The sequence below is a fragment of the Equus quagga genome, chromosome 15 (genome assembly GCF_021613505.1).
Source record: "Equus quagga isolate Etosha38 chromosome 15, UCLA_HA_Equagga_1.0, whole genome shotgun sequence".
Taxonomy (NCBI): domain Eukaryota; kingdom Metazoa; phylum Chordata; class Mammalia; order Perissodactyla; family Equidae; genus Equus; species Equus quagga.
This window is the reverse complement of record NC_060281.1, coordinates 93,826,465-93,840,680: the sequence shown is the minus strand read 5'-3', so window position 1 is coordinate 93,840,680 and position 14,216 is coordinate 93,826,465. Positions and strand designations below refer to the sequence as shown.

The 14,216-nt window shown below is 57.3% G+C and overlaps 1 protein-coding gene across 3 annotated transcripts in view; it reads left to right on the top strand.

Annotated features, from left to right (window-relative positions):
* GNB1L (G protein subunit beta 1 like) overlaps nt 1-14,216 on the top strand; it is a 58,268-nt gene that overhangs the window by 21,954 nt on the left and 22,098 nt on the right. For 2 of the 3 annotated variants that reach the window (XM_046640655.1, XM_046640654.1), the window contains exons 3-5: nt 4,970-5,108; nt 5,522-5,647; nt 13,124-13,286. In XM_046640655.1, the coding sequence (XP_046496611.1) occupies nt 4,990-5,108; nt 5,522-5,647; nt 13,124-13,286 (408 nt within the window). In that variant the 5' untranslated portion in view covers nt 4,970-4,989. Of the gene's footprint in view, nt 1-4,969; nt 5,109-5,521; nt 5,648-10,293; nt 11,223-13,123; nt 13,287-14,216 lie in introns of those variants that run through there. The other variant, XM_046640656.1, reaches the window with a different exon arrangement.

Below are 14,216 nucleotides of genomic sequence, written 5' to 3'. Positions count from 1 at the left end.
CTTTTGTGATTAGCACATAGTCTGTAGAGTAGTACCTTGGCAGAATGCAAATCTCCTCTTCCCCAGCATTTCATCGGTTGGGCCCTTTTCCAAATCTGAGTGGCGACTGTTGTAGTCTCTTGCTTTCTACATGTAGCTTCAGCTCCCTCTGTTTATTTCTTTAGAACCATTAAGCATCCTTATTTTATATACAGGGATGCTTTGCTCTGGGGGCCTAGTTCTGCTTCCTGTTGTTTCTTTTTTTCTTTTTTTTCAAACAACAGACATTTACTTCTTGCAGTTCTGGAGGCTGGAAGTCCAAGATCCGGGTGCTGGCAAAGCCGGTGTCTGATGAGAACTGGCTCCCAGTGTGCAGATGGCCGTCCCCTACTTGGGTCTGCTTCCTGTTGTTTCTGATGGCTTCCCCTCTTAGAGCCTTGTTCCCTTGTTTGTCTTTTTATGCATTTTGGCTACGAGCCTGCATTTGGTAGGGTTTTGTCTGTGAATTCATTGAGGCCTGCATTGAAGGTGGGCTCCTTCTGAGGAGCCGTTCACAGACTGAAGCTTGGGGAGCCCCAGGGAGGTGTGAATTCGGGCTAAACCTGAGGGCTGGCGGTATGTTGGCGCCTCCAGGTGCAGGTTTAGTTCTACTTCAGTCTGACCCTGAGCATGTAGCCCTATGGGGGCTCAGCTTTATGGGGATGCTCCCATGCGATCACCGCCTTGGGAGGTTTACCTGTCCTCTGCAGAGGCCCTAAGAACCGGAACTCTGGTTACCGGTGCAGCAGCGCCCTCAGGGCGACAGCCAGCGTGGGCTCCACAGGCCTCAGGAGGTTTGACTTTTACTTAGTATTTGGCTTCTGACAGTTCCCGACTCTTTTTTTGCCAACTTAGTCGTGTAGTAAGGGTTTTGGTAATTTCTAATCAGCATTTTTAGCTATTTTGAGGGGTAGGACCAGTCAGGGCGTCCGTTCAGCGGGAAGGCAGTGCCTCCCTCTCTGTGCTGGTTGTGGATGCTCAGGGGCCTTGTGGGCCTGGGGGAGCTGGTTCTTGCACTTGCCTGGCACGCACGGGCCTGGGGTCCTGCTCGAGGTGCTCTCAGCACCCCACGCGGCCCGTCCTTGCCCTCTCACACGCACAGTGAGACAGGACCCACTGGGCTGGGGAGTGCCTGGCGTCTCTGGGTGGTGGTCCCTTCTCTGGCTCATTTCTGGTGCTCTTTGTTGAGTTCCAAGCTCTTCAGGGCCCAATGTTCCTGTTGCAGTGAAAGGAAATGACTCCATGACTTGAGTGCAGGGCGGGTGCGGGGGGCTGGCCTGCAAGCTGCTGGGGGGTCAGGCTGTGGGATGTGCAGCGCAAGAACCTCGGGTAGGGACCTCTGGACTTCAGGTACCAGCCCCTCCCCTGGCCCTGCCTCCTGTGCCTCTTGAATTGCATGGTTCCGTCTGTGCTGCTGCAGACCCCCTGCGCTGTGGCAGGTCTTTGCCAACACCTGGTCCTTTGCGTACAGGGTCCTGCCTCCCAGAGAGGGGCATCCTCGGATTCCTGTCACTGTTGCACCTGCCCGAGGAGTGTGTGCCTTGGTGGGAGGGTGAGTGCTGGTGAAGCCTGGCCCCGGCCATCTGTGCGCCTTGCTACCTGGGGCCCTGGCTGCCCGCTGCTCCCCACACCTGGGGGAAGGCTCTGGTCCGCTCTCCTGGGGATAGCCCTGAGGCCTGCTGGGCTGCTGCTGCTGAGATGTGACATAGGGGGACACTGTTGTCATCTGTGAGCTGAGGGCCTGTGAGTTTTCCGGGGCATTTGTAGCACCAGTTAGAAAGGCTGTCAGAGTTGTGCAAATTGTGCCAGATTGTCTTTCTTTTTAATTTTGAAAAGAATGTGTCTCACTTTGACATCTCGAAATGCAGGCGGAATACGAAGTTGTGCTCTGTGGATTAAGTTTTGTGTTTCTTTGCCCTCTGCGAGGAAAAGCCCAGTGATAGGCCAGGGCAGCCAGCAGCGGGCGGCTGATAGTGCGCATCGGCCTTGCACAAGGGGCCGCGGCCTCTGCTCCGGGTGGCCCGGTGCCATGGGAGATAGGATAATGTGATTATTCTCAATTAGATTAATAAAGAATAATTAGATGTCATAAATCAAGTAATCATGGGATATTGTCATGGGAAAAATATGTAGCTAGAATTAATTAGTTTTCAAATAAAGCGTTTATTTTAATTGCTTGCAATGATGGAGCCCTTAATTGCTGATGCATCATCTTGGCCTGAGCATTTGGGTTGTTGTAACAACGTGACGGGTTTGTTCCCTACAGTTCTGGGCAAACAATAGAGGAGAACTAGGTTTCATCACCTCAGAGCGAGCCTTGTGCTGCTGAGGTTCTGGAAACTCCCATCAGGCCGCAGGCAGGTGGCAAGTGTGGGCTGGGCTTTGGCTGGCACTCCCCAAGGCCACTGTGCTGCCTGTGTGTGTGAGCTCGTGTGTGTGTGTGTGCCCTGTGTGCGGGTGCGGTGTACGTGTGCACATCAGGCTTGTGCAGTGGGAGCCTGTGCGAAGGTGGCCTGGACTGAGAGTTGGGGTGCCCCCCATCCTGGACTGGGACTTTTTGGCTGGGTTGAGGTGCTTTTGCGGGGTCTGCATTCTTGGGTTTCTCTGAATCTGGGGTCTGCAGCCCTGTGCCATCGCCGACCAACTGGTCTTACAGGGCCAGGCACAGCACAAGTAGGCAGTGCCTTCTGAGGGCCCAACAGCTGCTCTTCTGAACTCGTCCGCCAAGCCAGCCTGCCCAGTGATAGCCACTGCAGGATTAATGGCCCTGGCCTGGCAGTGTCTCCAGGTGGCCTTCCTGTCCCCCGCCAAAGCAGAGCCATGGGTTGTGGAGCAGTGTGGAGGGTCCCTGTGACCCCTGCAGGAGCCCATCCTTGTGTTTACGAAGAGTCAGTTGGCTTTTTGTCAAAGGTGAGAGAGGCTGTTAGGCTGAAAACGCTAAAAGAGAGAGAAAGAAGCAAAGGCTTGGCCCTTTGAAAGCTTGACCCAGGGACCCCTCCTTGTCTCTGAAACCTCATGACAGAGGTCAGGTCTCATGCTAGAGTGGCCACCTATGGGTGCTCTCTCCAGTCAGGGTGACCATCCACCCTGGAGTCAGAGACAGTCAGTCCTGCAGTGTCTGCTCAGGGTCCTTAGGATCTGGGACCCAAAACTACATCCACTGCCCTCATGTGGGCTGGGCCTCAGTTGGCCTGGGTGCTGGCAGCGGCCTCCCACCCATCCCTGCAGCCTGGTCTTCCCCGTCCTCCTGCTCAGGCCCCTGTGGTCTCCAGGCTCTAGTTGCTGCCCACCCTCTGCTTTCTGGGTGACCTGGAGCCCCCTGGGAGCTTGCAAGGTCCCCAGCTGCCTCAACAGTTCCATTTCTTAGGAGTTTTGAACCTTTCGCTGCAGTCAAGCTGCTCCTGGCTCTCTTCTGAAGATAGACGAGCAGGAAAGGGCCTGGGGTGTTTTTAAGCGGGGGAGGCACACGGCTTGGCCTTTGAGGGCACAGCTGAAGCAGTGTCCTGGACTGGCCGTCTGCTTGAGAAGCGCACAGCTCTCCTGCCTGTATGTGCCTGCCTCAGCCTGCAGCCCCCTCCTGCGCTGTCCTCCGTCCTAGGCCTGGAACGCCTTCTAGCCCCTGGCGTTGTCCTCAGATCAAGGCTCCCTCCTGGAGGAATTTTTCCTCTCTTCTGTGCCCTGTGCTTTTGCTGCCACAGCAGGTGGGCAGGTGGCCTCCTCCCTGCTCGGTGTGCAGCTGGAGGTGGGCGAGTTAGGGGCTGGCCCAGAGCCCTAGCACTGTGCCCCCACCTGTTGCTGTTGGTCACTTCTGGCCCGGGGCTTCCCCTGCCTGCTGAGCGCAGCCATCCCTGCGTGTCGCATCTCTGATTGCCTGTGGGCTGAGGTGGTGAGAGGAGGCTGGGGCCTTGTGGGGACTCTGCAGGGCTGCGTGATTGGGGTAGGCCCAGCAGGGACACTGGGAGGTCTCTCCTTTGGGGTGGGTGGGCTCCAGCAGGCCTTAAGCACAGGACTAGTGATTTGAGGAAGGGCCTCTCATCTGCTGTAGCAGCCCTCTGGGAGCAGCGAGGTGGCTCGGTTCCTGCCTCTTGCCATACATCGCTGCACCGGCCACTCAGCTGCTTGGGGTGGGCTCGGGAGCTCTTCGGGCCTGAGTCTTAGGGGCTTGGGACATCTCACGAGACTTTTGCCTGCCTTGGTTTCCCCATCAGTAAAGGAGTGCTGCCTCCTCAAAGGGGGTCTACAGTGATTAGAAATTGTGGGTAAACAGCCCGGGACCATGTAAGGAAGCGGGTCTTCTCCGTCTCCCAGTCCTGCTCACTCCTGGGGCACCCTCAGGACCCCGCACACCTCGTCTGTCCACTGGTTCATCTCTTCAGCCCATACTTGCTGAGCAGGTGCTGTGTGCCTGGTGTCCAGTGCTAGGCCTGGTGCTCGGGGGAGCAGGCCAGTGTGGGACCTGCTCCCGAGCTTGCTGCGAGGCAGAGGTGAACAGCACATCCTCTGCAGGAAGGAGAGGAGATGGGGCTCAAGACTGGGGGACTGGAATTGCCAAGAGGGCTAGTCAGGGAGAGCTCCCTGAGGGAGAAGCTGGACTAGGCCTGGACAGAGGGCAGGACTCAGCCAGGCCGGGACTCCAGGGTGTGCACAGCCCGGGCAAGGAGGACCCTGCCCCAGGCAGCGTGGGACGGTGCTGCTGTGGCCAGTGGGGCTCGGGGAGCCAGAGGGTGCAGCTGGGGGTGAATTAGAGGCCAGCGGAGGGCTCTGTGCAGGCAAGTGTGGGCGCTCCTGTGCCCACCCAGGGATGGCATGGGTTGGGAGCAGAGTGGTGCCCCTTGGGTACAGAGGTCAATAGGCAAGATTGAAGGTGGGGGGTGGTGTCCAGGGAGGCTCCTGCTGCCTTTCAGAAAGAGGAGAGCTGGGCCACTCACTTGCCCTCTCTTTTGGTCCCCAGGTGACTGCACCCCCACCCGCATGGCGGCCCTGCCGCCGCCAGACCCCCAGTTTGTCCTCCGAGGCACCCAGTCAGCAGTGCACGCGCTACACTTCTGCGGAGGAGCCCAGGAGCAAGGCCACCCACTGCTCCTCTCTGGGTGAGTAGCTGCGGCCCCAGCCCCACCCCAGGGCCTGGCCCAGGGTGAAGTCGGGGGCTGGGCTAGCAGTGAGCCCAGTGCTCGTTTGGGGTCCTAGTGGGCTCGGGCTGCCCGTTGACACACTGTCCCCTCGGGCCTGGCCCCCTCCCAGTAGAGACGCCATCCAGTTTGCACTGTCAGCAGCGGCCCGCCCTCCCTCTCCAGAGAAGCACGCCCCGCCCCCTGGGAAGAGGAGCACATGGCACTGTACCCTTAGCTCACCTTCAAAGCTGTCACCTAAACTAGAAACCCGAGCAGCCGAAACGCTTGGTCTGCCTACTGTGTGGCGTCCAGGCCGCCCCGAGGAGTGTGCTGGGCCTGTCCGCCCACCGCAGCACCGCCTCCTGAGCGCACACTTGTGCTTGTCTGAACAGGTCCCTGAGTGGGCTGGTGCACATCTGGAGCCTGCAGACACGGAGAGCAGTTGCCACCCTGGATGGCCACGAAGGCCAATGTGTGACCTGGCTACAGACACTGCCCCAGGGGCACCAGCTCCTCAGGTGGGTCTTGGTGGCAATGAATGCAGTCCTGGAAGAGCCAAGTTGTGGCCTTTGGTGGGAGCCAGGAGCTCTCCAGTGGAGACGCTCATGGCCTCCCCGAACTGCCTGGTGGCCCCACCTCCAACAGCAGAACAGAGTGTGACCTCTGTCCTCCACCCATCCTGAGGCCACGCAGCCCAGGTGTGCTGGGTGCTGGTCACTGCCTCTCTAACTACTGTGCTGTCCCAGCAGGTGCCCACTGAGAGGAGCCTGATGAATGGACAGGACCACCCTGTCCGTGGCCTGAGCAGAGCCCGCCCTGGCCTGCCAGGGCTCCCCAGTGGCAAGAGCTGGGGCCTGTGGCTAAGCTTGAGGTCTCTCCTTGAAGGAGCCTCAGCTTCTCTCCCACAGGCACCTGGGCCTGGGTGTCATGACAGCCTCTCTACAGAGTGGCCTTCTCCCTGGCCATGGAGCCACTTTCCCATAGCATGACAAGGACTGGTGGCCAGGGTGGCGCAGATCCTGATCCTAAAGCTCACACAGGCTACTTGGGACTGTGCTCCACACCCCCAGCGCGGCTACCTCCAGGGGCACTGGAAGTGCCACTCGGGTGCCCAGGTCTGTGGCACAGGGCTGGCCAGTGCAAGGTGAGCAGGAGATGCTGGTATTCCCAGCAGAGGAGAATGTGTGCCAAGGCCACATAGGGCCCAGCCTATGAGTGTCAGAAGGGGCCACAAGGGGCTGGGAAGCAGAGCAGAGAGGGGATGTGTCCTGGCACTGCCACTGCGGGCTTGTGGAGGTGACAGGCTGAGGACTGCAGGTGAGAGTGGGCCAGGAGGCAGCGGGAAGGGGCAGGTGGGTGGGAGAGCAAGTTGGGAGGGGCTTCCCTCTTCCCAGGGGGCAGGGGAGTGCCAGGGCAGGCCACAGCCCGGAGGGCATGCAGGAGCCAGGGGCCCACCTGGCTGCCGAGTGGGCCCTTTTCTTGGGTGGTGCTGTCTGCTCCCTGTGTGGGGATCGCTGTGCCAGCCCAGGAATCTGCCAAGTCAGAGTGCTACTTTCCTGACACCATCTGCCCCAGAGCTCCAGGACTGGCCTCTTCTGCTCTGGACTCAGAGCCTGGACATCCGGGCACTGTGGAGCCCAGTTACGAGAAGAGGAAGTCTGCCAGGCTCCCACTGGTCTACAGAACACTTTTGTGCCAGACTCATGCAGCTCCCCACCCTGAAGGTAGCTCACAAATGACTAGGGGACCGAGGCATCCGGGGGCCAGTGGCCCTTGATGTGTTTGCTTGTAGAGCCCTTGCCAGGCCTTGCCTCATTCCTGGCCAGGCTGGCCCAGACGCGCCCCCGCTTGGTGTAGAGGGCCCTCTGTACAGTGTTGGTCTTTCCCAGATTGTCAAGTAGAGGTCATAATCAAATACCCCACTAAGCACTTGGATCGAGAGTTGCCATTTGTAAGTGTTCCTCCTGTGTTTCCAGCCCAGGTGCAGGCCTGGTGGGGATTCCTGCTGCATCAGGGCCTGAGCACCCTCGGCTGTCCTCCGGGAACCCATGGCAGCAAGTGCCTGGGTGCCTGATGCCCAGATCTCAGGTTCCACTCCTTGGAGAGCCAGGCCTGATACTATGTGGGGAGGCAAGCTCCAAGTGTGGCCTGTGAGTGAATGTTTGATGGCACCTCCCCTTCTAGCCTAGATGGCTCTGCAGTAGCCTCGATCCAGGTAGGGCCTGTGGGTCAGGAGGTCTGCGGTGCAGACCATGTAGGTGCCTGGAATGCCCAGGTGTGTGTACATTGCACTAGAGGCCGCACGCCCAGCTGTGTTTGGATGTCAAGTCTCTCCAAAGTGGCCCTTGAGAAGGGAACGTGTGCTTTCATGTCAAGGGGAGGCTGGAGGACAGAAGACGGGAAGCCAGGGGCCCCAGCCCTCCCCAGGCTGTGCTCAGGGCTTCAGGAAGCCTAGGGCTGCCCTGCAGACACCCCTCAGCCCCACCTGCACCCGAGGACGCACTTGTGTCCGCGACAGCCACCTGGTGAGTCTGTTCTCTACCTTTTTTATTTTGAGATGTAATGCACTTAGAGAAAAGTGCCCAGAACAAGTCTGCAGAATGGTGTATTATCATGGAGTGGACGCCTGCGCGCCCACTCCCATCGGGAAGCAGAGCACTGGCAGCCCCCAGGAGCCCCTCATGCCTGCCCGGCCACCCCGTCCTTGTCCTCGGGAGGCAGCCCCTCGTGCCTTGTTCTTGCTTCACTGTTGAATGTGCATCTCCAAAAGGCATAGACTCATTTTGTCTATTTCTTTCTTAACTTAAAAGAATGGAGCCATGTGGAACAGCATCCTTTGCCTCTGATTCCTTTACTCAGCTCTGCCTTGGCAAGATCCCCGGTGGTGTATGAAGCTTTGTCATGTGGGCTCTGTCTGTGTGGTATCTGCTGGATGCGCATGCCCAGATTACTTACCATCTACTGACTGTGAAGATCTGGGTTGGCCACTTGGCGCTGTGAAGGATGCAGCTTAAGGAGACTCCCACGGGGTCTCATAGTGCCAGGTGCACACACACGTCTGCAGGCTTGACCCTGTGCCCATAGATGGGTGTCCAGGCCACAGGGTGTGCACACGTTGGGTGGCTTGGAGGCCAGACTGCACTCCCCAGTGCAGCAAGAGTGCCCCCACCCCACAGGAGCCCGAGCCGCTGGTGTGGCCTCGTTTCTGTTTTCCTGACCACTTGATGAGCAAGCCTCATCTGTCCATGATGGCCAGTTGGATAAATTCTCTTCACTGCCCATTCTCTACCGGATTGGCTGCCTTTTTCTGATTGGGTTATGAAGTTGAGGAGTTCTTTTTATAGTCTTGGTATGCCAGATATTTCCATATCACCAATTGTTTCTCTAACACGCACGTGCATTTCCCTCTCTTGTTGTCTTTTTTTGATTTTTAAAATTTTTTTTAAAGATTTTATTTTTTTCTTTTTTCACCCCAAAGCCCCCCAGTACATAGTTGTACATTCTTCGTTGTGGGTCCTTCTAGTTGTGGCATGTGGGACACTGCCTCAGCGTGGTTTGACGAGCAGTGCCATGTCCGTGCCCAGGATTCGAACCAATGAAACCCTGGGCCGCCTGCAGCGGAGCATGCGAACTTAACCACTCGGCCACGGGGCCAGCCCCTCTTGGTGTTGTCTTTAATGAGCAGAAGTGAGTCATCTTGGTAAAGTCAGGTCCGTGGTCTTCCCTGATGGCTCCTGCTTCTGTGTCTTGTGAAGGAGCCCTGGCCTGAGGCTGTGAAGCCCCTCTCGTCTCCCAGAACTTCATTGCTGTTCCTTTTCCTCCACCTTTGTCTGGAATCCACTATCAGTGCAGATGAGGGGTCTTTGTTTCCATAAGGACACCCAATGCTCCCATCTTCCCTGCTGTCATTTCCCTTCCAAGTTTGGCAACATCAGCATCCAAGGAAGTGGGACAGGGAAGGCGGTGGCTCCTGGGCAGAGGTGCTGGAGCAGCAAGCCTGCGGCCAGAGAAGCAGAGTGATGGGGACAGGGTCACAGGTGGCTGGGGAGGTTGGGAGATCAGCTACATCACACAAGCAAGTTCATCGGCTGAGCGTGTCAGTAAATATCTTGAGGATAATAGCAGCCGGATTTTCCTTGTCAGAGGAGGGATCACAGCCTGAGAAGGAGGAAGGAGAGGAAGGACCCCCAGGGCATCAGCATGAACTTGTGGGGTTTTGAGAATATTGCACAAAGATAGGTACAGAAATATTTGTGAGTGTGAGGTGTGTGTACATGTGTCAAGTGTGTGTGTCAGGTGTATGAATGTGTAAGGTGTGTGTGGGAGGGTGAGGGGTGTCTGGTATGTGTGTGTGTATTTCCTGGCCTTCTCTGCCGAGAGGGCCTGTGATGACAGCACCTTATGACAGTGAGCACGCCAGCGCCCAGATCTTGGTTTCTAAACATCCCTCTGCACTGGAAGGAGCAAGGATTCCTTAGAGAAATGGCTCATTCTGGGTCTGGAGTATATTACTGACGGACACGTGTCAGAAGAACTCTGAACTAACTTGAAGGGATTCCCATTGGCCAATCTGAGATGGTTTGAGCACAAAAATAATGAGAATTTTGCATTGAATAATATAAGAATGCATGTGTCCACACCCATAGGGAGAGAAGGAACAGCAGAAGGGAAAGCACATTCTTCAGCAGGATGGCACCTCGTGAATGTGGAAGATGGACATAGGGAGTTGCCTGTTAGCGGCCTTGAAGGCCTGGTTGACAGGTGGGCAGCATCAGTGTGTGCCAAGGCAGTGGGCCATTTGAAGGTTAGGATATCGGCATAATATCAGAATGTCTTCTGCACAAATATTCAGCAAACAGGGAGTAGTGATTTTGCAGTGGACATACCTGTCAGGCGCCTGTTGACCAGGTGACCAGGGTAGACAGTTGGCATCATGTGCCTTGGTGCAATGCACTGAGAGGGTGCTGTCCTTCCCAAACGTGGAAATGTCACCCTAGGGATCAAAAGGCCTCCTTTCTCTAAGAGTGCCAAGGACACGAGTGACGGCAGGATGAGGCCTGTCCTGGTCCAGGGGGCTAATGAGGACTGACAAGCATGGTGTGGGTCCGCTAGGGCCCAGAGCAGGTCACTCCAGGACACACTGCAGGACCAGTGGCAAAGTGCGGACAGGCTGTGGGCTGTTCTGGGGTTGCCTTGCCCCTGGAGGGGAGTGGGGAGGTGGTGAGGTGCACACTGGACCTTCTAGGAGCAGGGCATCAGGGCAGGAGAGAATGTGTACATTAGCAATTAAGGAACTAATTAGGGGACAGGGTGAGGCATGGGAGCAACTGGTCTGTGAGTTAAAAACAAATTCAAAATAAAAAGTTACTTAAGAACAGGCCAGTTCTTTGCTCCTGGCACGGCTGCCATCTCGGCCGTGAGTCAGATGCCTTCCGTGTGTGAGCACGTTGCTCAGTGCCTCCTCTTCCTTCGGCTCCGTCCGTCCTTGTGTTGAGAACGCCGTGACGTCTCTCTCCTTCGCTGCCACCCGTCTGGCTGAGGCCTGCTCTCTGGCGGAGCGCCGCGTCAGCCCTGCTCCTCGGGAGTGCCTGGGGGCCTAGTCCTGTGGATGCCCGGGCGCGTTTCACATCAGCTTGGGGGCTCTCTGAGATGGAGCTGAGGCCTGGATTGGGACTGAGCTGCTCTGGGGAGCCTGCGGAGAGCGGACATCTGCACAGCACCGCGTCCTCGGGGGCCCGGCATGTTATGTGCCAGGGCAGGTCTGGCAGAACACTGCTGCACCACCGGCTCCTGGACGCCAGGCCTTATGAGGGTTCTCCCATCTCCCGCCACTGTCCTTTCTGCTCCAGGCTCCACCCACTTGTCCCATGTCCTCAGTCCCCTCTGCTCTGTGACCAGTTCCCTTTCCCTGTTTCTCATGGCCTCCACCCTTGGGGAGAGGGCTGGCCAGGAGTTTTGTAGAATGCCCCTCATGAGGGTTTGCCTCGTGCTTTCTCAGGAGTAGATGGGGTGGGGGGCTTTTGGAAGGAGACCCGCAGAGTCAAAGTGCCCTTCTCGTCCAGAAGTCCGTGACATCCATGGGACTCGTCTCTGGTGAGGGCCACCTTGGTCGCCTGGGCTGGGCTGTGTCTGCGTGTTTCCTATCTTCAGGGATATTATCTCTCTGCTTACTGGGCTCCTTGGCAGTGAGTCATTGGGTCCAGCAAGGACCTTCCTCAAGGGACGAAGAATTAAGAATTAGGGAGGGTCCAAGGATGTGTGGTCTTGTGTTAGGGCCACCGGAGTGCTAGTAAGCGTCTGGGGGGACCCCTGAGGCTGTGCGTGTGTCCTCTTTCTCCTTGGGCCTGCCCTCTGACTGTCGCCTCCTTCTGTGGGGTCTGCCCCTGCGCTCACTGCAGGCTTCTCAGGGACTTTGTTTCCCACACTCCTCCTGCTGTATTCTTGGGTTATAATCTCCTGCTGCCATTATTTATGTTATTGCTCAGATTGTGCCAGCTTTGGAGCCTGTGTCCTTTGGATATGCCCCCATCCTTTATTTTATTTTTCAGAGTATTTCCTTACACTAGATGCTCAGAACTCATCTTAGTTTTTCCCCACTTCAGCCTTAGACTCAGACATTTCTCCAGAAACCTCGTTCCTGTTTTTGGAGAAAGGGGTCAGGAACTAGCCCTGGGCACTGGGTGCGCGCATCGCTGCTGGGCCGTTGTTGCTTCTAGGTGTTCTTGGGGCAGCCTGGGGAATACCTGTGTGGGTATGAGCCACGCTGCACACACACCTGTGCACATCTCTATGTCTGTCTATCTGTGTATTTGGATAAACATACTTTCATACTGACGTTTCCGATGTGAATCCAATACCACAGGCTCCATTCTTCTCTCCCCAGGCTTCTTTCTGACCACTTTCCGTGACAGGGAGTAACCTGCTCTCACTGCTTCCGTGCCCCTCTGGTCAACCTGCTGTCCACGTGAGGGGTTTCAGAATTGCTGACCTGCACCCTTGTGAGAGCAGACTTACCAGCCAGAGTTCTAAGTGTCACATGGTTATTTTGTCTTTAACTTTGCAGTTTCAAGTGGACCTACTTTTCCCAAATTCTATGGGCTGGCTCCTGTCTGCCCTCCCCTTGGGCGCAGTATGCCCTGCTTTTGTCATGGTCTGCAGTCCGTCCTGGGATCCTGACCTCCTGGTTGGTTGACTTTTTAATGTATACATGGTAAAGCTCACTTTGTGCTGTAGTTCTGTGGTTTTGATGGCGGCCCACAGTGACGTATGCGCCACCCCAGGGCCACCCAGGACAGTCGGCACCCTGCAGAGCCCCTGTGCTGTCCCCCTGTGGGCAGGGCCCCACAGTCCTCTGTCCCTCCATCGTGCTTCTCCTAGAGTGTCACACAGAAAGGGTCATGCAGCACTGTGGCCTTTTGAGCTAGCTGCCTCCATTGAGGTTCCTGCAGATTGCTGCGTGGTGCTCATTCCTTCCTCCTGTTGCTGAGTGGAATTCCATGGTGTAGACCATTTGTGATCTAGTCTCCTCTCCAAGGGTTGTTTCCAGTTTGGGCAATTATGAACAGAGTTGCTGTAAACATTCGTGTACAGGTTTTTGTATGAATGTAGGTTTTAAATTCACTTGGGAAAATACCTGAGGGTGGGATTGCCAAGTTATCACAGTTAATTCACAGACAGAGGGAGGGAGAGAGAATGGCAGGAAGGCCACAGGAGGCAGCTTGCGGAGCGTGCGCCACGGACTGCCCTGGGCTTCAGTCTGCAGTGCGCCCCGGGATGGGCCGTGAGCACATCCTGGCAGTGGGCATCTTGGATGCAAAGCCCTTCCTTGGCCAAGGTGCCCCCACCTGATGACCTGGCCCCAGCCATGGCCCTCTCTGGAAGCATCCCCTGCCTCCTTGTGGCCTCTGGCCGGCTATGGCATGCTGACATCTGTCCGGGTGGCGCACAGCCCGCTCACCAGGAGGCTCACGCCCATCCCCTCTTGGTTTTGGCAGCCAGGGCCGGGACCTGAAGCTGTGCCTATGGGACCTGGCAGAGGGCAGAAATGCTGTGGTGGATTCCGTGCGCCTGGAGAGCATCGGCTTCTGCAGGGGCTCTGTCCTGGCGAGGGGCCATCAGCACTGGACGCTGGCTGTGCCAGGGAGAGGCAGTGATGAGGTGAGCGCCAGCCCACATGGCCCTTTGTTCCACGAGCTGCTGGGCACTTGGTTTCCCTTAAACTGGCATGCTCATCCTAAGCACCTGGTTACAGGAACGCATTGCCCATGGCAGGACCCCGAGGAGCAGGGGCAGGTATAGGTCTGCCTGCTGGATCGCAGCTTCAGGGGCCTCAGGCTGGGTCTTGGCCTGGTCACCTGAGAGGTGCCCTGGTGGTAAAAGGAAGGAGGCTTGGGGGTGGGCCGGTGTCTGGGAAGCCCTGGCAGCTGGCACAACACAGCACAATGGACAAGTGTCGAGGCCCGAGGCCGTCGGGAACACGGGGAAAGACTACCCACACAGATCCTCAGAGGACTTAGGGGTGGGCACGTGTGGACGGAAGTCCCAGGAGGCCAGCAGGAGGTGGTGTGGGAGAGACCGAGGCCCTGGTTAACTTGAGGGGGGCCCCTGAGCCAGGGCAGCAGGGAAGGGTGAACTTCGGGGGAACAGAACTGGGCCCTGGAGCGAGAGGCCTCAGGCAGGACTGGGATGCAGGAGTAAGAGGTGGCACCAGGGTGGCAAATGCAGTACAGAGGGGCACAGGTGAGCAGGGGAACATCAGAGGGTGGGGCTCCCAGGGGTGGTGGACGTGACCGAGCCTCGGAGGTCTCTGTCACATGGAGCTCAGGCCAGAGCAGCCAGTAGTGGTTGGTGGCAGCAGACTGGTCAGGCTGCAGAGTGGCATCTACACGCCTGGGGGCAGAAGGGACTGTGTCCACCAAGAGAAGCAGTGCCCAGGACTTGGAGCAGACGGGCAGGAAGCCAGGATGGGGTGTGGTAGAGGGCGGAGGCATGGCTGGATGTGCCAGCTCTTGGAGGAGCTGAAGGGAAATCGAAGCAGAAACCACGAGGGCAATTGGACGGGCCTGGTGAGTGTGGGGCACAGACGCT